This window comes from Rhinolophus sinicus, chromosome 8, assembly GCF_057876585.1.
Source record: "Rhinolophus sinicus isolate RSI-liver-muscle chromosome 8, RSI-T2T, whole genome shotgun sequence".
NCBI lineage: Eukaryota > Metazoa > Chordata > Mammalia > Chiroptera > Rhinolophidae > Rhinolophus > Rhinolophus sinicus.
Genome location: NC_142508.1, coordinates 25,229,433 through 25,255,717, shown reverse-complemented (window position 1 = coordinate 25,255,717; position 26,285 = coordinate 25,229,433). Strand labels below are relative to the sequence as shown.

The following is a 26,285-nucleotide window of genomic DNA, read 5'->3' as shown; positions in this document are numbered from 1 at the left end:
AGGCTGCGATGGCCTCCCAGCAAACAGGCAGCAATGAGGGAAGTATCTTGGAAGGAGAGCCTCCGACACCCTCACTACTGCCGTCGACACACAACGTGCAGGTCATGAGCTGTCCCCACCAAGCCCAGCCTAAGCTGCAGATGGGAGAGCAAAACACGTGATGGTTGTTGTTTAAAACCATTAAGTCATGGGGTGGTTTGCAGCACAGCAATAGATGACAAAGCAGGCACGTGTTATTATTACCTTGGCATTCTTTCTTCTCTCTACCAGAGGGGATCACAGGTTACGATCTTAAAGGGTGTTCACAGTAAGAGTCAGACATTTCTAGAGGGAAAATTATCCCAGGGGATCTCTTTCTGTGAGTAACCACAGAACTCCCTGGAAAAAAATTATTATAACCTCCTCAGACAAATACGACCTTAATCCTCACCTCACCTGACCCCCACCAGAGTTGAGGCAGAACCCCAAAAAATTGAGGTTTCACTAAAATAATGCAGGTTTAAACATAAAGTCAGTGGTAAAAATAGCAGTAGAGCTTTGTAATCTCAAGTAACCTGAGGAATGCTAAATAGGTGAGACTAACACCCATTTAGAAAAGCAAAGAATCATGACGCCACTATCTGCACCTAAAGAAAGAGCAGGAGACAGAGCGCAGCAGCTGATACACAGAAAGAAGCAACTTTTGGGGCAGTTGCACAAAATCTGTAGACATATGGTAGGTAGGGACCAAACCAGAGGAACATGAGTATTTTCCTTTTATTAAATATATTTAAAATGTTAAGGTTTTGGTAAGTTACTAGTATTGTCACTGACCTACTTTTACACAGCCCTCCACAGTGGGTCTTAGAAACATATCAGTTAAGGTGCATGATCGTAAAGGCCAGTCTGCCTCCTTTGCTGCACTTCTCAGCAGGGACTTGTTAGTCCTGGTTAGTGTCCTTCCCTGAGACAATGGGACCCCAGTACAGGGACTGACTGGCTTACACGCTCTTCTCAGGCCCAGCGCCTGGCATCACAGAGTACACGCAGTAAGCATTTGTTCGGTCAGTGTTGTATGTCTAACACTAAAAAGACTCTGAAAGAACAGGAGTTGATGATTCCTGGATTACTTAAGTATGAATTCACCTGGGGCAGAAACACAATAGTCTCTTTAAAAAAAAAAAAAAGGTTTCTACTCCAACTAAAACTGCTTTAGAAATAACTGGGTGCTGTCATAAGTTAGAAAATGATGCTGGAGGAGGTATTTTTATTAACAATCTCCTCTCCATCTATTCCAATCCCTGTAATACTCCCCAACAGCATATCACCTACATTTAGATCACCCAGAATTCAGAATTCTATGGAACCCATACTTTAATGTCAATTGTAATAGCTTTCTCAGATCCCTTCTCTCCCTTTCTCTGTCAATCTACTTCCAAAAGTGGTTAGCATAATCTCCCTTAAACACTGTTTTTATCATATCCTTTCCCACCTCAGAGCCTACAGTGAATCTCAATTGTCAACTGTTTGAAATTTAAATTCATTAAGAGTTTGACATTTTAACAATTCCCATTAAGAGTTTCTAAAGTTCTTTCGTTAATTGTCCTACCTACCACCCCTCCAAACAAAATTCATCTTATTTCCATCCCACAAATAGGCACAAAAATGCACAGAACTTCTGATTATAGCCAAGCAGAAATGATGGAAGGAATCTCCTCAATTACACCAGTGAGGTCTCATTATTTTGTCAAGACACTCCAGAAAAAAAGCCCACTGCACTTTCCAGAGTATCTGAAAGCTTTATCCCCAGTCACTCATGGAAAGAGGACCATCCACAGAAAATCACTGTCAAGATTTAAAGATTATTTACAGATTTATATAAAAAATCTAATTTAAGCCTCTTCTGTTGACTTAGCCTTGGTGGAAGGAAACCTAAACTTTTAACACAGCCAATGATATATCTGCATTTCACTATATCAATTATTAGAAATATTAAACTCTTCATTGTCAGTGAATCCATCATTTCCCTGGCTACATAATCTGCTCTCACAAATTTTGTGCAACTTCTAGTGATTGGGGGGGGGGGGGGGGATCAAAGGATTATATAACTCGAGGAAATCAGTACAATAGCCTTTCATAGAAAATAAATTAAACTCCTATTTAATGACTCAATTTACCACCTGCCATTTTTCCAGATGCAAGCAAAAACAGAAAAACAAGTTGATCAAATGCCAAAAAATAAAAATATGAAACGAAAAAATATGAAAAATCAAAATAGGAGACAGACTTAATAACGACTGAAACGTGGGGAGATGATCAGGGCAAACAGCAGTCCCTCAGCCCTTCGTCCTGTCTGTTTCAAGTCTCCATCGTTGCCTTGCGTGAACTTGGGTCATTCTTGGAGTAAGCGTGCAGCACTGACACAGGCCTCTCTACATGTTCTTAGCCAGCAGAGGACAATATGCTAATTACACAGAAGTACAAACTTTTCTGTGCTTTGTATGCTAATTAGTGAGAAGAAAACATTGGAAAATCAATGAAGCTCTTTTACATTATCATAATTGCCTTTCAATAAGATCTTAGACGTCTTTCCGAATTTACTTCTGTTTATAATTACCTGCAGTCAATGAGAGGAAACAGCAAGTGAATGATTAGACAGAGAAGACTGCCTAACCATTTTCTGCGTAGCTTCAATTTCTGTGCAGCTTTTATATTTACAATTGACCACAGGTGTGTGGGAAACGTTCTGGGAATTCACAGCATTTAAAGGAAAATAAAACAAATCTATGAATGACAAGCTCCAGCTCTAGGAAAATGCTTCAATTCATTAAGATTGCCTTTGAAGCAGAGGCCTGGTGAGAGCCAAGGTTAGGAGTCAGACAGAAAATGGCTTCTTTATTCTCTGAGTCTGTTTCTCCATTCCTAAGTGGGGTACTAGGGGCTCCATCATTGATCTTGAGGGGTTTCATAGAGATGCCAGAAGACGGTGCATGTGAAGAGCCTGGCAAGTAATAAAAACCCACCATTAAGTCCCATCCCATCTCCAGGTCCTGCTCCAATGTCAGCCCCCCGGAAGCTGCAGCAAACCTCAGGAGCCCTGAGCAGCATGAACCAAGTGGCATCGCCCCTTTTCTTGATTTCAGTTTGTCTGCTGCGGAACCCTCAATCGCAGGGAGGAGGAGGGAGTTGTAGAAAAGAAATTGTTTTAAAGCACTGAAGCATCTCCCTCCTCTTCACTTTCAGATGGCTCCAGAGGTGGTTGTAAACAGAATTATTCATGCAAAGTTTAAAATAACGCAACCAAAAACCAAAGATTTATTTAAAATAATAAAGAATATGCTGCCTAAATATGGAGACGGGGGACTAGGCAGGCAAGCTGAGAACTGGTGTCTATAATAATTCATAGGTCTAATTTTTATCATGCCATTTCTACATACTGAAAAAGTCACTTTTTAAAAATACTTAATACATATTATCCTATTCCCAATACACATTAGAAGTTTCCAAAATTCCTTGGTGGAGGAGGGTAGTTTTGCTTTACAGGTTGTTGTCAGGACACCTGACAAGTCACTTTTCTCTCTTCAAGGTGCTCTCACAACCAACCACTCAGGACCCAAAGTGGCCATGTGAGCCCATGGAAACAATGCTGACCCCAGCTCTTTCCACCCTACAGTCTGATCTTCCAAAACATCAACCTGATTTCATGTTTCTGCTTATTTCCCTGCTCACTTTAGGCTTGCTGTGAGGATAATTAATAGGGATGAGACTTAGCTTCCATCTGGCACTCCGACTTGGGGTGTGAGTTCCTCCTTAGAGAATAAGAGGCAACGCCCACTCTATGAGACAGGAAGCAAGTGACCAAGATCTGTTCTATAATTTTCAACATGTGAGGAGAAGGAGAAAGATCAAGGGGAAATCCTTCCGCTAAGACACTGAGATCCAACTGCACATATCTTCTCAAGCATCTGCTATGTACCAGACCCTGGGCGAGGTGCTGCAGCCTGTTACCTTGTTTAGTTCTTATAACTCAAACAAAATGATGACTGTGTATTAAGGTTAGAGAGGTGAGACACTAAAGTATCCACCGAACCCTGTTTACCCTGGGATTTAAAGGCTAGTAAATGCAGAATGCCTGGAATGCCCCAACATCTGCACCTGGATGGGTCATTTCCCCCTAACTTGGTGAGTCACAACCTCCACTGGGCATAAAACTCGCTGTTTGAACACACAAATGCAAGTCTGGGTAAGTTCAGAGCTTCCCAAGGGTTTACCATCTGCGGAGTTTAAACATTGAAACCCAGTGCCCATCGGAGCTGCAACTCCACTTGGATACAGGAAAGGCGCCTGGGATCGCTAGTGCCTGACTCGCAGACAGGACTCTGTCCATGGTGTTTCCCACAGGAGAATCTCATGAGAAGGTTCAGGGCTGTTGAGGAGCTTGTCAGCTCTAGCATTTTTATTGTTGTACGGGGTAATTATGTGAACATAAGCCCTGCAATTGTCTGCTTAAAATAGACCAACGAGGCTGTGTTAGAGCAGAACAGTCAGACACTGTGGAAATATATTTCACTTTCTTGCCAGCTCACTTTTAGCACTAGGTGAAGTAATGTTCCACTGCTTTACCCAACCCTATGTGAAAAAGGTTTTTAAAAATTGATTTTATAATAGATATGCCTTGGGAAATATATAGTCATCTTAAGGTCTGAAAAAGAGCATTTAACGGCAACATTCATTTAACTTACAAAGCTGAACTGAACTGAGGTGAAGTGGATTGAAAAAATAAAACGGAAGATAGAATTCTGCCTTTTAAAAAATTTCATGTGGAGAACTTACCTCGTCAATCTTATTTTAGGTGCACAAGACCTTAACTACTAGAGCATAATCAGCTCATCTTAACAGTTTTAAGAAAAAAAGGGTTCACAGCTAAGTGACAACGTGAAGAGGAAGCAAGTTTTCCATGCCTTCTTAAAGGGCAATAACTATAAGCATCTGAGATAGTCACATTTCTTAGAAAACCACTATGACATTCTGCCTTCGCTCTGGCTCTCCTGCAAACTTTTGTCTGCCTAACAGCTACAGTGATCTTGGTAACTTTTTCCCTTGAAAACAGTGATCAATTTTAAATATTTGCGTTTGGTAAATTAAAGCTTTTAATGCAAACATAGAAAATGCATACCCCATGGCTGGTATTCTCAAGCTACCCCACCATCACCACCCCTTGTAGGATGAAATCTAGCCTGACCTTGGCCTTCACCCTCCAGCACAGTCTGGCCTTAGCCGAGCTCTGCACCTAATCTCATGCCATTCTCTCTTGCTCTGACTTTTCCCAGTTCCTACAAATTGCCAACTCCTTCCTCTCTGCATATGCTGTTCCCTTTGCTTGACACTCTTTTTCCAGCTGGGTTCACAATACCCCTCCTTCAAGTCTCAGGGGGTGTCAGTTCCTCAGAGAAGCCTTTCCTGACCCAATCTAGAGTAACATCCCTCCCCCAATCTCTCTCATAGCATCTTTTTTCCTTTACTTCCATAATTATAATTTGTATTTAGAGGTTTTGTGTATTGGTTTAATGTCAATCTCCCACTAGACTTTAAGATCCACAGTAAGAAAGAAACGTCCTTCATTCACCATACTTGAAGTCTGGGGCACAACTAAAGATAGTAAGTATCAGCGAAATAAATGCATGCATGGATCCCTCACCTTCTTCCCCACCCTATTCAAATACTATTTGAAATGTGGGATATAGCCTTTTCTTTCTTATTCCATTTGTTCAACAATTATTTACATTTTGACTCAGAAAATTGAAAAGGCAGAAGCTGAAAGTTCTCAATTTTTCTTTCCAAAATAATCACAACCAAACAGAAGAAAGGTAGACATTTGAGAGTGCTGCTTCAGACCCTTCTTTCCTCTTTTAATCAAGACACACAATTAGTCAGCAACATGGCAAAGGTAATTCTTACAGGAACCCATGACTTGTAGCTTAGCCATGGAGTCTTAAGACGAGGTGGTTAAAATGTTATCAGAATGCCTCAAAGGAACACCCTGAGTTTTCAGATCACAAGGAACTAATTCTAAATAGGAACTGCTAATTAAACTGCCAGTCCCCCAAATTATGATAATCTCCAAAGTGGACAAAAATATATTCCTGGTTCCATCCCATTTGTAACCCTGAATCTATCCTGCACCCAGTGTGGATTGAATGGTACATCATTGAGCTAGGAAAACCTTATCTTTAGTTTGTTCTCACAGATATCCTGATGATTTATTAATAAAAATTAGCACAAAAACATTAAAAAATGCTCCTCTAGTGACTTCAGTTGCTTATTAAATGTGAATGATAAACATTTTACTTTCATAGCATCATCTTCGCTTCTCAATATATGAAAAAGCGTTATTTAGCCTGGTATTTTCTGTTTTTTTTTTCCTTCACGAATAGTAAGTATTCATCAGGGAAAAGAAAATTTCTCAGAAGAGTCAAAATTGGTATTTCCTGAGTTTGTTCTACATGACAAGATACAATGCTGTTTAAAAATCATCAGCTATTTGTATTTTATGAAAACTAATTTGCTTGCAGAAACAACACAACGTCTGCTCAACTCTCCTCTCCCTTTCTCCAGATGTGGAACAAAGGCGTCATCTTAACAGACAGGGACAGAAACAATATACAGTTTCACGAATTCAGCTCTGCTCAGCCAATTCATTCATTCATTCGTTAAAATGAAGACAAAACAGGTATGTTTGGATCAATCAATTGCCTGCAATCACAGGAGAATTTTACAATACAAAAGGCTCTGCGTTTTACTTAGCTGAAGCCAGAATATTCTTCTTTTGTCATCATTTAGCAGACGTGTCGTCTGAGGAATACCCCGGCAATCCTCTGTAGGATGCCTGTAGCTGCTTTCAAAGCTAAAGTGGTAACACTATTCTATTTTGTGGTTTTATTTTATTGAAAGAGATTTCCTTTGTTCTATGTAATAATTCCAACACTGAGCCATACAACCATAAAGGTTTTCTAATTTAAGAAATGAAGCATTGAAGCTCTGCATTAAAAAACTGTAATGTAATTTTAAATAATATGTGGTGTGTTTTGAAAGAGTCATGAAATTTGTTAAAATGAGCATTTTCAGAGTAAGGTAACTTTGAGGAAAAAATAGCTCACAAAAAGTACTATAATGAAACGTATTTGAATCATTAGAGTTCTTACATTTATTTTAGCAAATATAGTTTTAAAAGTGGTATTCCCTTGACAATTATTACTTTACATCAGTGTTTCCCAAGGGGGGTGCTCTTGTGAACCCCATGGGGAGAACTTTCTGGCTGTCACAGCTGGGAGGTGCTAGTGGCACCCAGTGAGTACAGAGACCACGGCTCCTGCTGATACCCCACAATGTGCGAGTAGCGCCTCTCCCACAGCATCAAACACCCATCCCAAATGCCAGCAGTGAGGAGGCTGAGAAAACCTGCTTTAAAACAAAACTGTTAAGAACACCTTTCTAAAAAATTGACTTTTGAAACCAATGAGCAGGTCAAGTTTTCAACAAGGAAAATCATTTTAGGCAAAATCTGAACCTACTGAGTCACAGCCTGAGAAAAGTAAATATAAAGTCAAAATACACAATTTTCTAAATGGACACAATTTTGGCATAATAAGAAACCTCTACTAACATTCACTTCAAATTTTTATTCTTGTGCCGGGCACAGAGTAGGTACTCAACAAACATCTGAGGGAAGGAGGAAGGGAAGGACCTATCCTCTTGAACCACACTCCGGAACATTTTAGGAGAGAACTTGAACGAGGACGCTGGCCTGCGCTAGGGTGTTATGTCCTCCAGGGTCTTCCCCTCCCCCACAGCACCAGCCAGAGCCCTTTCTCAGCCTCCTGTGCAGCTAGTGTGTCCACAAAAGTTTTCTCCAAGGCACATGTGCGCACTGCTCAGAAGATGCTTGTCCTTCATTTTCTCTCTTGCCCCGTTTAGCAGACGTTGGGATGTGGAGGTGGCATTGACCCAGCTTCCACCATGAAGATGAGGCTAATTCTGTAAGAAGTGTAAGAAAGGAAAACCCTGGGTTGTTGAATGACCCCTTGGAGTGGTGCTGCTTCTCCAGCAAAGATCACTCACCTCCAGAAAGGTCTGTGAGACGTCAACTCCTTATTCAATCTTTCATACTGTGGGTCTCTTTGTTGCAGCCACTTATACAAGGCAATTCTGTAATCTGAAATCCCCTATAATATAAGTGCTACAAGTGCCTTCTGTCCAAAGAAATGTTAAACTAATTTTTAAAAGTTTCAATGCAAACAGTACTTGAAAATCTGGATTATATAGTCTCTGTATAGTGACCATACGGGAGGAAGGACTGCCCTGTCTATGATACTGTTAATTCTCAGTTATCCGATCTAAGAGGAAAAAGGATAAGAAATCCAGAGCTAACTGCCCAAGGAATTCACTGTTTCAATGATACAATATTTACATAAACTCATGCTAATAATAGCAGGCTGGACCCTGTAAAATGTAGGCTAAAACACCATTTTGACTGAAAATTTTGTAATTATAGATTTCCATTTCCTTGCCCTTGTCTCCCTGAAGATAATACTAGTAGCAAGAGGAAAAAAAGAAGTGAAGGTCAGAAGAGTCCACAGACTAAACAATTAGCAATGAATAAATGAGTTTTTGGATAAGTTGTATATTTAAATTTTGAATATTTCATTAAATTTAATTCAGAAGGCTCTAAATCTATCTTGGATTTCAGAAGCAGCTGCTTCTCCAGGAGCATATTCTCTATTAAATTCCCAAGTACTTTCCTCTAGACTTCATTTGAACATATACCAGGGTGCCAAAAAAATGTATATAAACGGACACTTTGGTCAACGCTGCTCAAGCAGTAGTTCGCCTTAATCAGAAGTGTCTGGACTCTGATGGTAATGACTTTGAGCACCTCTTGTAATTGCTGAAGTCAAACATGACTTGTATTCTTCTTTTGTTATCGGTACATATTGAGTATTACAATTTTCATACAGTTTTCCTTTCTTAAAACATGTATACATTTTTCTGGCACCCTGTGTATTATTCAAAGAGTTACTCCTATTTTGTGCCAACAAAGGGGAATCATTAAGAAACAAAATATTTCTTATGTAATCAAATTAAAATATATTTCAGTTAAGCAGCCTTATGCAATTCATATTTTCCATCAATAGTGCTCCTTTTAAAATATAATTTCCCCATGAAAATTAATGTCTTGAATATTACCTCTGTTATAAAGCCATGGACTTTTTTTTACTGAAATATAGTTTTACTTTAAACATAAAAATAGTAAAAGTATCAAGATATATATTGTAATTTCATAACACCCTCCTCCCAAAATTGTATCTATGGATTATACTGAAAATTTTGCTGTCATTAATTCAATGATTTATGCAATTTTTAATGATAATTTGAAAATCAAAAGCATCAAGATAGCATGATTTAAAAAGTAAAATAGCTCAGCATGAAATATCTTTTTAAAGTTGCTAAAATTCTAAAGATTTGAATGCCTCGAACAGAATCATTTCTAAATTCTAATAAAGTTCAGGGTATAAATCAGGTATTTTTATATCTAAAAAAAATCACAATTTACATATTAAGTTAAAAAATATTCACTATATTCAGAAAAATACTACTTTGGGCTTCTTTTAAGAAAACAAAATGCACTTCTCTCCCAACTGAATAGCAGCATACTCATTCCTGACTGAGTAGATTCTGACCTTTAATTAAGGAATAAGTTTATCTCATAATATGAAATAAGTTTCCCATTCTATCTCCTGGCCACTTTCTTTCTAGGACGTTAGCCAGTTACTAAATAATGTTGTATGAAAAGACAGCTAAGGGAAAAGACAACTAAATGACACATCAGGACCCAAGTAAATATCCCGTTAGTTACACTAGCTCCAGGGAATGCTCCCAAGGGAACAATTAGTGAATCACGACAGTTAGACTATGACAGCAAGGACAGGTCTATGAAAATGACACTATTCTCTACTCTTAAAAGTACAATCATCTAAATAAATCAATCACAATTCTCAGTTGAAAAAATGGCAGTGAGCTTTAACATTCTCCAAACACACCCAGTTTGTGACACATTTCTGACCTGAGGTAATCTCTTGGGGCTTCTTTTTGTTGTTCTTTGATTCTAATCTATAAACAAAGGAGGTTGTTTTCAGCCCCTGGCTCTCCAGGGGGCAGTACCCCAGGAGGCACTTTGGAAAAAGTGAGAGCATTTTCAGTTCCCAGTAATTGGCACTTCGGGGACAGGGCTAGGACCTGACACAAATCCAGGAAAGGTCCCAAGTTCCCCACAACTTTTAAATGTTTTTCTGTTGATTCCTTTCACTTGAACCTTCAGTATGGCTATCTGAACCTGCAGGATAACTCCTTTTCACATATATCAGTTTTAACAAACGCTGCATTTTCCAGGGATTCAACTCTCAAGTAAATGTGTACTTTTGTTTAGAACTTGACCAAGAGCATCACCATCTCAAAGAAAGCACCGCACCCATAACAAACCCGCTGACTGTGTCCTGGTCAACAATATAGCATACCTGGGTCGGGGTTCTTTTGAAAAGGCTGCACTCCTGGCCATGCTGTGAACAGGGGCAAACAGCCACCTACTTTCCCATGTCTTCCAGTAGAGTCACGCCTGAGCGTTTGTGTATTGAAATGCACAATGTTTTGTTAACAATTATCTTCCTGTTACTTTATCTCTCAACTAGGGCAAGGTATTGGTTATTTTTAACATAACCTACTTACACATGCAATTACCCATAAATATCATTGCAGGGCAGCAAAGGAGTGATACAAAGTATTTTATGGAAATCAAGCACTAGATCTGATGGGATGCAAACTACAGACCCAGAGTATCATGGGCGGCTGGCTCCCTGCATCTCCAACTATCCTTGACTCTGGAAAAAACTGTTTGGCAAGCCCTGATCATTAGCAAGCCTTTACCTGTACTCTTACATTTGAAAGTACTGCGATTAATTTAAAAAGAGAAATACACGTGGCTGCTGAGGTGAAACATAAAAACTGACTCTGCTGAACTCTTAAACGGTCATGTGAGCAGTGGGAAATGCCGGTGCTGATGCCTTTTACAGGTTAATAGAGGACAGAAAAATACCTCAGGCAGAATTGGAGCCTTCACATCCCTTTGATTTCAAGAGGCGACACTGTTGGCCTCTCAGGTGACTGTGCCCTTGTTTCTCTTCAGGCTGAGGGTCACACATTTTAGTGACAAACTGCCTTAGCATTTCTCTCACAGAGTTTGCTTAAGAAACACACATTTGCAAGCAATGCAAATGTTCCAAATGTGAAACAGGATGAAAACCTCTCACAATCAAACTGTGCACATATCTACTTAGCAAAGCTTGTCATTCAAAAAGCAACACCTTTGACTCAATGTTGGCTTGCAGGTGGTATGACAATACTCCCATTTTTCTGAGGCAATCACTCTCTGTCATCAGACTGAGGAATAATCAGAATCCTCACTGCATTAATTTCCAGTTTGTGAAAACGTACTGAAGTCCTTCTTTCAGGAACTGCATCGCCCCTTCCCCACACATCGGGGTTCTCGGGGTTCTCAGGACTCCCCCCCCCATCCCTTCTGACTGCTCACCATTACTTCCCCTTCCCCCGCCATACTGGTGCTCACTCCACAGACTTTTATATGTTAAAATAAACTCTCTAACACAAAGTGTTTTCACTCTCCCCGGTGAAAAAAGATATCCATATTTCATTTATAATGAATATATCTGTCTTGGTCAAATGACCAATACGTGATTACAAACAAAGCATTAAGTATAAAAGAGAAAAAAAAACAAAACCTTAAGTTTGGCTCACATACTAAAACAAGTGCAAGGTTTGGAATAACCAATTAGAAAATTCTGCATTGAGAAAATTTAAAACCTTATTTTAAAAAAAACAACAAACTTTATTGAGGTATTTAAGTAATATATTCGAAGATAATTATCCACAAGTTATTATGAAAATTTCAAAATTACTATGAGATCAGATGAAAAGTAATAAAACTATTTGAAGATACATATGTATATATATATGTGTGTATATATATATATATATATATATATATATATATATATATATACACATTTAGCTTTTAACTCTTCTGAGTTTCTGAAAATAGGAAATCATTTATAATTTATATAGGAAGGAAAAAGCTCTATTATCAGTAACATCTTTTATAAATGATTCTCTTAGTTTTTCCTCACTAATCTCACATACATGTAAGACACCAAATTACCAATTTTCTGAAAACTTATGTCTTTAAATAAATGCGAACCGTAAAAGGATCTGGGAACCAATGCAGCTTAAAACCCCTTTTCAGCAACAGTCGGATATATCTGAATGAATATATCTGAAATTTTTATACATAAAATGTCATTTATATACAAAGCAGCTCAAATTGTTATTATTAAATGCATAAAATAGTAAAACTATCAACTTTTTGTTTTTTGTGGATTTCTGGCACATTTTGAAAAACAAACCTTGACATCAATTAATGCAGCAAAAGAGTTAAACCTCAAGTTTCCTATAACTTCAGTGTTAGAGTTCATAAAGATTATGAGTTGATGTTTGGGGGGAGGGGCAAGTTTGAACCTGACGTAACATTTTAAATCTATGTGATTCAAAAATTAAGAAAGCTTCACCCCTGGCCCTGTGAAAAGGGACAATGACAGCAAGAGGAGTGGGGCTGGAAGGTGCCTGCTTACCCGTAGGGCCTCGATGACCAGGTCTCTGGCCTCCAGCTCCCCTTCCATCACACTGAGGAGCATGCGAAGTTCTGATTTACTGAGTGCGTCCACATCAAAGTCTTGTTTCTGTAAGATTTTTAAAAAGATTTTTAAAAAGCAGTGAAAAAACTGTGCCTAGGAACACCACCACCCCGTTAGAAGCAACATGCTCTTTACTTCACTACCCCCACTCCTTCCCCCCCACCACCACACACAGACACACACGGGGCAGGTGTGCAATGGATCCTTTTTATCCCAGTGGCTCACTGAATCCAACAAGCCCTGGGGCCCTCCCTGTTCAGCAGCAGATAATCTACACCCTGACCTTCAGGGAGGAGGGGTAAAAACCTGAACACCAATACCATAAATCTCTCCTTAAGGGAGACCTATTTTCCCAGCCTGCCTGCACACCTAGATTCAGTCTCCTCAAATTGCGACACAAATTTTAAGTCCCAGGAGTGGGTATCAAACGGTCCTGGTGAATGCTGGGGAGAATTTGCGAGGGTAGCCAAGAAAGTCCAAGAATGCATTCCTAGAAGGGCCCCAATGTAAAGGCTCCTGGGAAGTTACTATAAATTCCAGGACACCCAATAACCACAGGTCATGTTTACAGAACACTGCAGCAGAGCCCACCAGTTGGCAGCCTACAGCCAATGTGGCCCACAGATGTGTGTTACTTGGGCCACAAAGTGTTTTGGTTCTTTTAGTCAGCCAGCATTAGAAAAAAAAACCACAACAACAAACACCTAAAGATGTCACCAAAAAAATCCAGATTTCTGGCTTCTCTTTAAAATTCAGATGACTGGGTAACCCGAGACTTCCACAAGGTAATAATCCACAGAGCCAAGTAGCAGCAGCCCGTTTAGAAGGAAAATGCTCTCTCTCTCTCTCTCTCTCTCTCTCTCTCTCTCTCTCTCTCTCTCTCTCACACTCACACACACACACACACACACACACACACACACACACACACACGGCAGGCATATGTACTTTTAAGAGGCCTGGCCCACCACCTACATTCGTTATCTGGGCATACTGTCCAGTGAGTCTGGAACCCCTTTATATGGCTAGCAAATGCTTCTGCATGCAATGCCTCTCCTTGCAGCTTCCTGCTATTGCAAAGGCAGGCTGGGGCTGCAGTCAATGAGCCTTCCAGGGACCCAGCTACACCACGAGGCATGGGCACCGGGGCGCTGGGGGTCATAATCCTCACCCATCACCCTTCCAGCCCGGCTGTCTTCTCTACATTCCTCCCCTGGTGACTGCATCCAGTCTCACCACGTTAAATCTCACTGATCTACCTATTCCCAAGTCTTCTGTCTCCTATGCCTGCTATTCGCACAGCACATTTTACAAGCAGGTCTTCATCAGCCATGTCCCAGATGAAGCTGAGCACAATCAGGTAGCACGTCCAAGGCTCGGCCTGGCTGAGTCTTCCACAGACTAAGCTCCCTCCCTAGCACTCGCTCTGCGGCACCTTCTGTGGAGAGACTCGATTGATAAACCCTGTCACCATCAAAGGGCGGGGAGCACACGTTCACCCCCAAAGATATCTGGGGACCCAATCTCAGGAGCCTTTCTTCAGAACATTCCAGAACATCAGTTCACACTTGCATAGCGCCCAGTGGTTTCTAAAGTATTCTCAAAAAACCAAACCTAATCTGTAAGGTACCATCCTCTCTCTGTTTCAGGTAAGAAAACCAAACTCAGAGAGGTTGGATAATGTGCCCAGATCACGCAACCAGGAAATGACAGGACCACAACGAAGCGCCTGACCCCTCCACACACTTTGCCAACACCGTGCCAGCATCCTAGGGATGGAAAATAGTGTCAGCCTATATCAATCAGCTGCAAAGAAGCAGGATAGCACCTATGTACCTGACCCCACCTTAGCCCTGTGATGACAGGAAGTAGACATGGCAAGCCTGTAAAAGGTTCCAGGGCCTTTCAGACAGGCATGATCGGAAACTTCTCAGTTTCAAAGGATCCTTTTGGAAGATTATAGTAATGGTGTCAGGGAGAAAGAGACCAAAGCTAGCTCATTCTCCAAACGAAGATTTTAAAAGGATCTTCAACTTAAATTTGTTTCTTTTTGCACATACATGAGACAGAGCAGTTATTTGGAAAGGCAAGAGCTAAGGATGAAGAAAGAGAAAAGAAAATGCTATAGCAAGCCTGAAGTATGGGTATTCTGGGAAGCCCTTGCTTAGAGGGTTAACTTGGAGATGTGCTTTATGAAGAGTAAAATCCACAGCAGGACTCAAATTCGGCTCCCAGGACATACTCATAGTGGTGTCCCATGGGTCTCCTAACCCACAGTTCTCAAATTCAGACACAGGTATGAATCCCCTGGAGGCCTCATTAACAGACTGCTTAAACTCTAGCCCTGGAGTTTCTAGTTCAGGTATCTGATGTGTGGCCTTGAATTTGCCCTTCTGACAAGTTCCTACTCCTGCTACTGGACTAAACCTGGAGAAGCATTTCTGTAACTTAAGAGTGTCTGTTTTTGCATCTACATATTAGAAAACCTAACATCTACCCCGCAAAGTTCTTGTGAGGATTAAACAAAAACATATAAATGAAATAGTGATAAATAAAGGTGGGTGATTGTTATTAAAGCTAAGAGCATCTGGATGTTTTATGTAGGGAGGAGTGGGATATTGGCTATAAGCCTATTTCTTTGAAAACCTACCAGCCCAAGTCCAATAACTCCCTTTATTAACCATGATGAAAGACAGACTCTTTTATCCTGGTTTTTCCCATTGAGATGGGAGAGTAAGCTGCAATTCTTAAGTGCTTTAGAGGGTAATGTTTTATTAATGCTGCTGCTGGTGGTAAAGATTTTAATTAATTGTATATTTTATTGTTCTTGTTTCCCTGAAGCTTCATAAGCAAAGTACTCCATTTTAAAAACTATTAAATTATGAAACACATTGCCAACTTCTTATTCATATTAGAGTCAGAAGAGCTTACCCTGGTTCTACCATCATGAACATCACAGCATGTGACCTGCAACCAACACTTCTGTTTTTTAATATACCACCTTCAGTAAAAAGGGTAAATTCATTAAAATAAAAAATATCATCTCAAGGGCTCTTGCTAAACCATAGATCATGTTATACAGAAATATTTTTAAAAAAAAGTCTGTCACCCATCACAATGCATTAAGTGATGTGTTACTTAAAAAATGTGTTAACTTTCAGTATATAGTGTGTCTGCCTGCCTGCAGCTCTGTCCCCTGTGCCTCTCACCTGTTTCCTCACCAATACCATTACCACTTTCTGGTCTTCAGTAATAAAAATATTATAATGATATTTTCAAATTGTCATTCTCCAATGCTTGATGTTTCCATCCCCTATTCTGTCAAAACAGCATAGAAGAAAGTATACGAAAACATGTCATCAGTCGTAAGACTCCAGGTATTTTACAAATAAATACAAAGCATTTTGGAATTTTTAGAAAAATGAAGATGACCAAGAGCAAAAATCCCAATTAAATACTGTATTATTGTAAAACTGTAAGAAGTGGCGTTTACCTGATCTGACAGCACATCTTGTACAAAAGTACTTAGATATTAAGGTTTCTTGGTTTAAGAGCAAAATAATTGTTCTAAATCTTATAATATTTTACACCACTTTATTACAGTATGAATGACATACGAAGTGTTGTCATATTGAATGTATACAACTTGATGAGTTTGGAGATAAGCATACATCCATGAAACCATCACCATAATCTATGCCATAAATAAATCCATAACCTCCAACAGTTTTCTCGCATCCTTTGTATTTTTTAAATAAATTTAATATTTAAAAACACTAACTTGATAACCTAATTTACAAAAGAAAGATACAATCAGGATAGATCTAAATGCCATGCTCACATAAAAAGTAGGGTCTACACAGGGCACCTGTGAAAACATGACACAACCTCCCCCTTCCCCTAAAAAAAAATTATAGCAGACAAGTTCACAGACTAAGATTTATCATTAGACTTCACTTGCTTGTCCTAATTAACAACAGATAATCCAGATTTCATCTATTAGTAATGGCAAGGCACTCAAAAACAAACAAATAAACAGCAAACAAACAAACAAACAAAACCCTGCTAGATTTCAACTTCTGCCTGTCACATTTGATGTTTTGCCAGGTAAAGAGCTTCTCAATACCAAATTTTAAAAATCAGGCATAGGCAGGGGGCGGCCAGATGGCTCAGATAGTTAGAGAGCGAGCTCTGAACAACAGAGTTGCCGGTTCGATTCCCACGTGGGCCAGTGAGCTGTACCCTCCACAGCTGGATTGAAGGACAACGACTTGGAGCTGATGGGCCCTGGAGAAACACACTGTTCCCCAATATTCCCCAATAAAACTTTTCAGAAAACCAACTTATTAAAAAAAAAAAAAATCAGGCACGGGCAGCTTAAACTAATCCACAGTCTAGGCATCAAATAGAGAGAAAGCCTTCTCTGAAACAGAAACATATATATATATCCAAAAAAATGTATACACATTTTAAGAAAGAAAAAACTGTATTAAAATTGTAATACTCAACATATACCAATAACAAAAGATGACTAGAAGTCATGTGTATACATTTTTGGCACTCCTGGTATATAACATGTATATATTATATATATAAAAATATACAACATACATTACATATAATATATATATATATATATATATATATATATATATATATATACATACATACATACATATATATATACATATACATACATACATATATATATATATATATATATATATATAAACTGAGGAGGAAACACGATCCCAAACAGCAGTTTTCAATAGCTCTGAATTACTTGGGGTGGGCATGTGGAGGGCATGCTTCTCTATTTTTTCAAATAGGCTGAGAGAGAAAAGAGGGAAAAGGGACCTGGCTGAACTGTCACCTTAAATTGCCAGAATTGAACATAGGTTAATACCAAGTATGATCCACAACCACTCTCCCTGCCCCCTCCACACACAATATTAGGTTTATGTGTGCAATTCAGCAGGCAGAGCCAAACAGGGCTAGAAGACCCTCCCCAAAATCTTTAAGAATTAATGGAGTCAACACATTGATAGCTGCCGAAAAGCCTTTGGGAAATACTATGAGCCACGGTGGCAGAAGTGTCCCTCAGCTCTTTGACCAAACATCAGTTAAAGTGAAAATCTAGTGACCAGACGCAAAGCAAGACATGGCCTCTGGCTCTTTCCACAGACACCAAGAACATCTCCAGTTGCAAATCCAGTGTGTTGTACCTACTTTTTATCCATGAATGTACCAGTGGGAGGGAAGGGGTGTCCCTGAGAAGGCAGAAGGACTGGAGGGACGTGATGTCATCTCTTTGGATCTCAGGTCTGTCAGTGATAAAAGGAGAATGTACTAAGCGATTTCTAAATCTTGTCCAACCCCCAAATGTCCTGATTTCACATACAATCAGGGTAACTGGTTTACTGGACTGAGGAAATTTAAGTCATTCCCTCAAATCTTTGAAAAATATTTGAGGAAAACTAATTTTGTTTCTTTGCTCAGAAGTTACAGAAATGTATTTTCTTCCAAGTTTAATAGTACATGCTAATAAATAATAATGCTTTTAGGACTTTCTGTGCACACAAGATTTATGCTCTGGGGATGAATAAGAAAGGCTGTAAAGAAGGGCAAAGCAGTGAAACTCATCTCGAGATTTCAAGACGAAAATCAAAATTTGAAGACTATCATAAACATGAAAAAATTAAATCCAACTGGTCAGGATTTACAATATTAAAATTACAATATTGCACTTTACAATATTAAGAAAATGTGAATTTAGACAATTATAAGGATTTTCATGAAGAAAAGCACGTTTTCACGCTTGAAAACTATTTCAAACCTCTGCAGCTATGTCTTAACTTTGAGACTCTTCCTCCCAATTTCTCTCTGCACAGAGGAAAGCGTGTTCCTGACTGGGTTTGCATGCCTCTGATTTCATTCTTCCCAATCCTTCTTTCTCCTCTAAGTCATCTTTAGGACACAGCTCAAACCCCACTTTCATGTCTTTCCAGACCCCAGAAATCTCTCATTCTCTCAATTCAGTCTAGAGTCTGTTCTAATCCTTCATTTGTCAATTAATCATGTCCTTCCGGCCTTGTGTATTTTCTCATTACATTAAACTTACTTATCTGTATTAATTTCCTATTTTCTCACCTCTACTAGGTGTGTCAGGACAGCAAGAGTAGTACATCTTTACATGATTTTACCTAACATGTATGCCCCCATCTTTTGGTATAAAATACCTACTATTTCACTCAGGATAAAAGCACAAAGCATGTAAATGACATATCAATGTTACTAAGATACAATGCTATGGCTCACTCTCAGGGCAACTAAGTAACTGACAATCTGACATTTTCATACATTGTTTCAAAAACCATGTAGAGGACTCTAACAGGGCAACTTGGTGTGTGTCTCTAACAGCAGCATGGAAAACATGGGCTCAGCTCCCCACGGCCACACACCTTAAATCAAATACACCGCCTGGGTTTTTCAGGCAAGACTAGCAACTCAGCAGACTGGGAGAAGGTAAAGGTGACAAGTGAACAGAATGTCAGGAAGGAAGCTGGTAATGGATGGAACTAATTTTAAGTTGAGAAAACACACGTGTGTGTGCGTGTGCATGTGTGTGTGTGCGTGCCTGCGTGTGTGCGTGCGTGCGTGTGTGTGTAAAAAGCAGAAAAGTGGCTCAGCCGGGATGGCAGCCTCTGGTAATTAAGTACAGCAACCTCTTTTCCTCCTTTCAGATCTCCTCTCAGTCTCCATTTCCTCTTTGGAAAAAGAGGGCTGCAACTCAGATGAAACGAATATCCATTTCCATCCTATCTCAGCTTTTCTACGTCAGGCCTGTGTGGGACATGGGTTGCCTCCACATGCAAGCTGGCATCCGGATCCTGTAGCTGTCCTCTCAGAAGCTTCTCACGGCCTGGAGAGTATCACCTCCACTATCTGTAGGTGGCCAATGACAGCATGCTGGCTGTGAAATGGGGACAGCTAAGGGATGTTCCTGCAATTACAGAGCCCTTCTGTGGGAGAGCTCAGGCCTTTTCAATGAAATATCAAAAGGTCAAAGCCAAATCATTTGCAAACAAGTATCCATTCCACCTAGCAATGTCACCTTGGCTATACTGCACTTACTGTAATAACCTTTTAAATTCGTCCTCAACCTGTTTGGTTATTTGCAAACAATTTATTCTAAAACAGCATTTCCCCCCTAAAATCAGGATTTCTACATGGATGACATCATATTGTGCACAGCATTACTACGATGACCTCATTACTTCTGTATAAGTTATTTATAACAGATTAAACTAAAATTCAGAAAATCCTTTGTTATCAATGTCACCATCATTATCGTCATCTCTCTTATAACCATGTCCCATTTCTGTACCCAACTGTCAAAGTTTCCTTTTCTATAATATATATATATATATTGTCTTACCAAGGAGCTCCAATAGAGAACGCAATCAAGTACATTCAACTCACGTCTTCTAAAGCAGCATTCAGACGTTCTTCAGTGGCAAAGGACGTGGGGGCAGAGAGGAGACAAAGTGTTCCATCCTTCCTAGGCACATCCAATACCCACACTTCTGGGTGTTTGCAGACGACTCCAAAGCCTTGCCTGACCTCCGTCTTCCTGCCTCATCTTTGCTGTCATTCCCTTTTCCTGTTTCCAAATGCCCCTGCATTTCTGTTGTGACCCCTTCTGGATCACCAGCACCTCCACACCTCAGTGGGTGGTTTGGCCTTGACTCTATTAATGGAAGAATTCCAGATGGGAGCGGTGTAGTTATTATCCCACCACCACCATTCCCAGCCTCAATCAGCATTTTAAAGAGCAAAACAATCTAAAGGGAAAACTAATAATGTTGGATATTAAACTCATTGTTTAAAATCTGTAAAGTATTTGAAACGTCATTCAGAAAGACAGGGACAATATACAAATGAAAATCAAAAAAGCGCCACGGTCATCTTTCAGAAAGAAGAAAAGACCTGTAGTAGCTACGTTAATTATTACAACGCACAGGCCAGTAGTTTCATTACAATCTGGTAACACACACAGTCAATCAGCCAATCAAGATTAAGTACTGTGACACAGCTTCTTGGTGGGTGTTCATTTCTTTCATTCAATAAATATTGACAACACCTCCCATGTGCCTGGCATGGGGCTCAGCTACCTTTGCTTTCTTTACAAACAAACCCACACAGCTCTTCTTGACCATGGAGGCTGCTTCCTACGGGCCCACAGCCTTGCTGTCCCCGTGATAAACAGCTGATATTTGTAAATGGCTGACTGAGTACTAAGTCTGTGAAACATTCTCTCACATACAAAGTTACCTGAGACGCAACAGGATAGAACCAGCTGGCATCTAGCCTAGGGATGGATTCAATCACCGAGAGGACAAATGCTTTTTTCTAATCAAAATTGCTCCTCTGAGAAATATACTAATAATGATACCAACAATAACAATAAAGTCCAAAAAAAACAAAAAAGGAAAGGCGCAAACAGAAACATACAATCTATTATTTAAGAAGGAAAAAAAGCAGAATGAAAAGCATCATGTTGAAAGCAGTTATATTCTAATCTTGGGGAAATATTTTAGTCTATTACCTCAATTTCTAGGCAATTTTTCTAAAGCACAGAAATGAGACTGAAATAAAAAGGCTCAACTTTGAAAGCCCCTCACAGATGCCCCAGGTAACCTCTCAAGGCTTCCTAGAAACCAGCCACACTTGGAACCAGCCTCCTGCGTCTGGTCTCTCTGTCCAAGCCCTTCGTATATATCAAGACCCCGCTCAAATGCCATCCTTCTGTGGAATGTTTTCAGAGCCTTCCATTAGCCATCCTCTCCATGACTCTTCCTCCCCAAACTTCTAATGCAAATTACTTGTGCCTCTCATGACAACATCATCTCTGATTTAATTCCTCAGTATACGAGGTCTGACAATTAAATTCACAAACTTGTTGCAACAATGTTGCTAACCTGTTTTGATATCAGAGGGATTATTCATTAGGAATTTGTACCAACTGGACAAACAGTTAACCAAGTTTACTATTTGGAAGTGTTGAAAAGGCTGCGTGAAAAAGTCGGACGACCTGAACTTTTCGCCAACAATTCATGGCTCTTGCATCACAACAGTGCACCAGCTCCCACAGTACTGTCTGTGAGGGAGTTTTTAGCCAGTAAACAAATAACTGTATTGGAATACCTATCCTACTCACCTGATCTGGCCCCCAATGACGTCTTTCTTTACCGGAAGATCAAGGAAATATTGAAAGGAAGACATTTTGATGGCATTCAGGACATAAAAGGTAATATGACAACACTTCTGATGTCCATTTCAGAAAGAGTTCCAAATTGCTTTGAAGGGTGGACTAGGGACTGGCATTGGTGCATAGCTTCCCAAGGGGGGTACTTTGAAGGTGACTATAGTGATATTCAACAGATGTGTATAGCAGTTTTTCTAGAATGAGTTTGTGAACTTAATTGTCAGACCTCATATGTCAGTTTCTACACTGAAATGTGTTATTGAGGACAGCAAAAATGTGACATGATGACTCCATCCCAATAAGTGTTCGGTAATGTGTGTTAAATCTAGATTTTTGACTTCAGAATTATGCTATGAAACTTCCAATACTCTGTAACTGCCATATAACTATAATTTAGTTGTTTTTTCTTGTTTGTTTGCTTTTAAGAAAGATTAGCAAATTGGCTAAGAAGGTTCTTTTCATTGCATTTATATTCAATACTGTCACTGGAAACAAAAATTTCAAAGTGCTAGCTGTTAATTTGACATTACTGTTGCACATTCTTAACAAAATAATTGTTGACGTTTTTTCCTTATCACTATCACTACGACAAAATTTTTATCTCCTTTTTGCATAGTAGCTGCTCCAGTAAAAGCTCAGACTGACAGGAATGTTGGTCAGCTTCTGAAACAAAGCTCTAAAAAGAGCTCCATTTTCCTTTCACTCTTAAATTCCTTGGTGAAATAAAAAACAGAAAGATTTCTGTTTTCCATACTGCTTATCCACTAGGAGCTATTTTCACACTACAAATAGCAACATAGCCTATAAAAGTCATCACATTTGGCCAAGGCGCTGAAAATAACCCAGGTCTCTCGGCATGGTTCACAGCAAAAACTATTAATATGATGCTGTCCAATAACGTAGCTGTTACCCAGCTTTACACTTGGGATGCTTTCAGAATTTAAACAGCTAAGAACAGAATCACAAACTAAATTTAAAACCCTCCACTGAAAATCAGATTAAGCTGATAACTATAAATTAAACTTGTCTCTAAGCAACAATCTAAATAGTCAAAACTTAGTGAAAACACTCACTTTCAAAAATAGCCTACTGCTTTGGCATTTCCATTGGCTCATTATTGCCAAATGTACACATAAAAATCCATAGTATGTAAACCAATTTGAAGTGAAATAAATCTCTAAAATGGAAACAAAAATTCACTAAAAACAAAGAAGGATTTAAGTCCTCAGTTGCCACTAACCCAAAATGCGTAAAAATGCCTTTGAATTTTAATCATTAGATAAGGAGCAGTTATGAAAAATATCAGTCCTCAACCTAGCTTTTCTTCAACTTAAAAATGAGTCTATAGGACAAGTGGCTGAGATGGGAGGACTATACCTTAATGAAAATTAAACGTTGAGTTCTCCGCATAGAGACCATCATCAAAATTTTACTAAAATGTCAAAAGTTATTTAAAAATTAAAAAAAAAAAAAAACACTATTAGATTAAGAATCCTCATTGCATCTCCTCGGAACCCTAAAGAATTCTACGGAAATAACAAACGAGTTCGCTTTCACAGATTTCCCATGGCTATTCCCACTAACCAGGGTGAAATGATCAAATCCCCACCTCCATGCAGTCTGAAAATTGGACTCCTGGAAATTTTCAGCAGCCGAAAGGGAACACTGGGCTTGTTAACACACAAATCTGCCTGGCGTCCAAGATTCTGTTTACGATCTAACCAAATAAAACTATAGATCAGCTACAGACCATAAATCAGATGTTTTTGTTTGGTTTAATTGTCAGGTGATTAAAATACTGCGGGTATAGAAAGAAGCCAGTTCTAAGCAGATTAAATGAATCCAACCTTCCTGGGAAACAACACATACACCCCCGCACCCTTCTTCCCCTCCTGTTACTGTCTCTTGGGGATGAAGGCACCCAGTCATTTCAACTTCCCAGAGAGGCTGTATTAATAGCAACCTGCCTTCCAGTGCTTCACAGAGGGGAACTGACTCACTGCATCACAAGCAGGCAGGTTTCATTGGAAATCTTAAGGTAAGTTCACATTTTCCAAGTAAAGAATGAAAAATCAATTTTACTAAAAGTTTCACATCAAAACTTGCCAGTTTCACATCAAAACTTGCCAGTTTCACAAGCGGGAAACCAGCCGCACTCCTCCTCCTCCTCCTCCTCTCCTCTCCCTGTTTCTCTTTGCCTTCTCAGGCTCGGCTGCTCTCCCGCCCAAGCAGCTTCGTCCACATCTCTCCTCTCAGGCTCCAGTATGCCCTTCCTCCAAACCGAGAGGTAGGAAGTTAAAGCAGCCCTGGCTGTTTACACCTGGCCCTGCCCTCTGCTGCTCCAGCACCAATTCTGCTCAGGTCACAGAAAGAACTGAGCAGCGTCCATACTCCTCTCACTCCATCCCACCCGGAATCTGGCGGGTGGGATCGCGCCATAGGTGGGAGGCGCTCCCAGAGCTGCCTTTCTTTGCAGATCCTTGCAGCTCCTGCAAAGCCGCTTCCCAAACCCGGAGAACGTTTTTACCCAGGAAATGTGGGTCCAGCCCGAAACCACCACTGAGACTGTGCAAGGGGATATTCTGGAGGTGAAAGTAGGGACCAGCGATGGTGGAAGCTCATACGATTTCTAGACCCCAGCGAAGGAGAACAATGTGCTGACACCAGGTGCTGGTCCTCCACCTCGCCCGGGCACCTACTTAGGAAGAACGAGGGCACCTTCCCCCGCCCCTCTTTCCCCACACACCAAGTGATGGGGCAGCGCCGACAGCTAGAACCCAAAGACCCGGCGCTCAGCGGCAGCACTGCCCACAGCTGGGCACGGCGCCTCTCCCGGGGGGCCTCAGGCACAGGGACACACACACAATGGGCATCCCCACACCTGCTCGGCGATGACCCGCCTTCCCCTCGCTGCTCTCCTGGGTCCGCTGAGAGGTACCAGGCACCCCCGAGACACGCGCCCACAACCACGCGCGCGAGAGGCGAACAATGGGGGTTCAAGTTCGCCAGGAAACACACCCCAGCTTTCGCCCCTGGCCAAAGCCGACTGCAGCGAGGGAGGAGTGGGCCTGGGGGTCGCACCGGGCGCACGCAGGGAGCCCTGAGAACCCCGCAGACCGGACCGCTTCCCGCCGGGCCGCTGCCCTGGGGGCGCGGAAAGGACAGGAGCGATCCCCAGCCCGGGGGGCCGCCCCACCCCACAGGGACTGGCCTCTGGCTAGGAAGGCACCCTGAGGAGGGGGCACCCGGGGAGGGGGCATCCCGGGCCTGTGGAGCGCCCGGGACGCCAGACGTGATCCCGGCCCGCGTCTACTCTGGCCCCGCGCCCATCCCTGGACCTCGGTTACCGCCGCCTCCGCCGTGGCCCCCGCCGCGTCTTCGGGGGCGCGGGAGAAGTCGGGCTCGCAGCTCGCGCCGTCCGTCGCCATCTTCCTGCTCTAGCGGATCCGAATGCGAGCTCGGAGCGGCGGCTCCGGGTTCAGCCCTCTCCGCGCGGGCGGCGCTTAACCCGCTGCGGGCCAGAGACGCGGACGCGCTCCCTCCGCCCCTCGCCGCCGCTCCCGCCGCCTTAACCCGCTGCGCGCTGGGGCGCCACCGGCGCCGCAGGGTCCCGCCTGGCGCCGCGCAGTCCCCGGGCTGACCCCTGCAGGTACGAGAAATGGGCAGACGCCAGGCCCGGTTCTGGCCCTGCGCGCAGATGGGGAATCACTGCCCCCCGCTGCGGTGAAGGGAAGAAAGAGCCCAAAACGTGATTCGCCCGGCACCTTCCCCAGCAAGCCAGCGGTGCACACGCCGACCGGATGAAACGTCAGGCCTCCTGAATCAGAACTCTCTGTAGGATAAAGAACATCCTTCACTTCGGCCCCCTCTAGCCCACCGCTAGGAATCACGGGAGGCACCCTGTTCTTTTTGCTTAAGTTTGTTTGTTTGTTGCAAGACTGCAGCCAGGGCGTTTCACCTCTTGGTGTTTTGTTTTGTTTTATTGTGTCGTTGCCTCTCATGTTTCTCCCAAAACCATCAACTCCCCAGTGAAAATGTGTCCTGCTACCCTTTTTACGTTGCATCTGCTGCCTCGGCCCATACCTTTCTATACAATCTCTTTTTCAAGAAAGGTGAAGCAGGGTCCCCCTTTAGCCCTTCGAGTCTGAGATATTTTCTTAAGGGCTAACCAAGAAATGTTAAGTGCCATTACTTGTAGAAAGAGGCTCTCTACTTTTAAG

The 26,285-nt window shown here is 41.3% G+C and overlaps 1 protein-coding gene across 2 annotated transcripts in view; it reads right to left on the bottom strand.

Annotated features, from left to right (window-relative positions):
• CTTNBP2 (cortactin binding protein 2) overlaps positions 1–25,809 on the bottom strand; it is a 134,803-nt gene extending 108,994 nt beyond the window's left edge. The window contains exons 1-2 of one of the 2 annotated variants that reach the window (XM_074315676.2): positions 25,404–25,809; positions 12,735–12,842 (exon numbers count right to left, since the gene is read on the bottom strand). In XM_074315676.2, the coding sequence (XP_074171777.2) occupies positions 12,735–12,842; positions 25,404–25,493 (198 nt within the window). In that variant the 5' untranslated portion in view covers positions 25,494–25,809. The remainder of the gene's footprint in view (positions 1–12,734; positions 12,843–25,403) is intronic. The other variant, XM_019743209.3, reaches the window with a different exon arrangement.
• Positions 25,810–26,285: the final 476 nt, after the last annotated feature.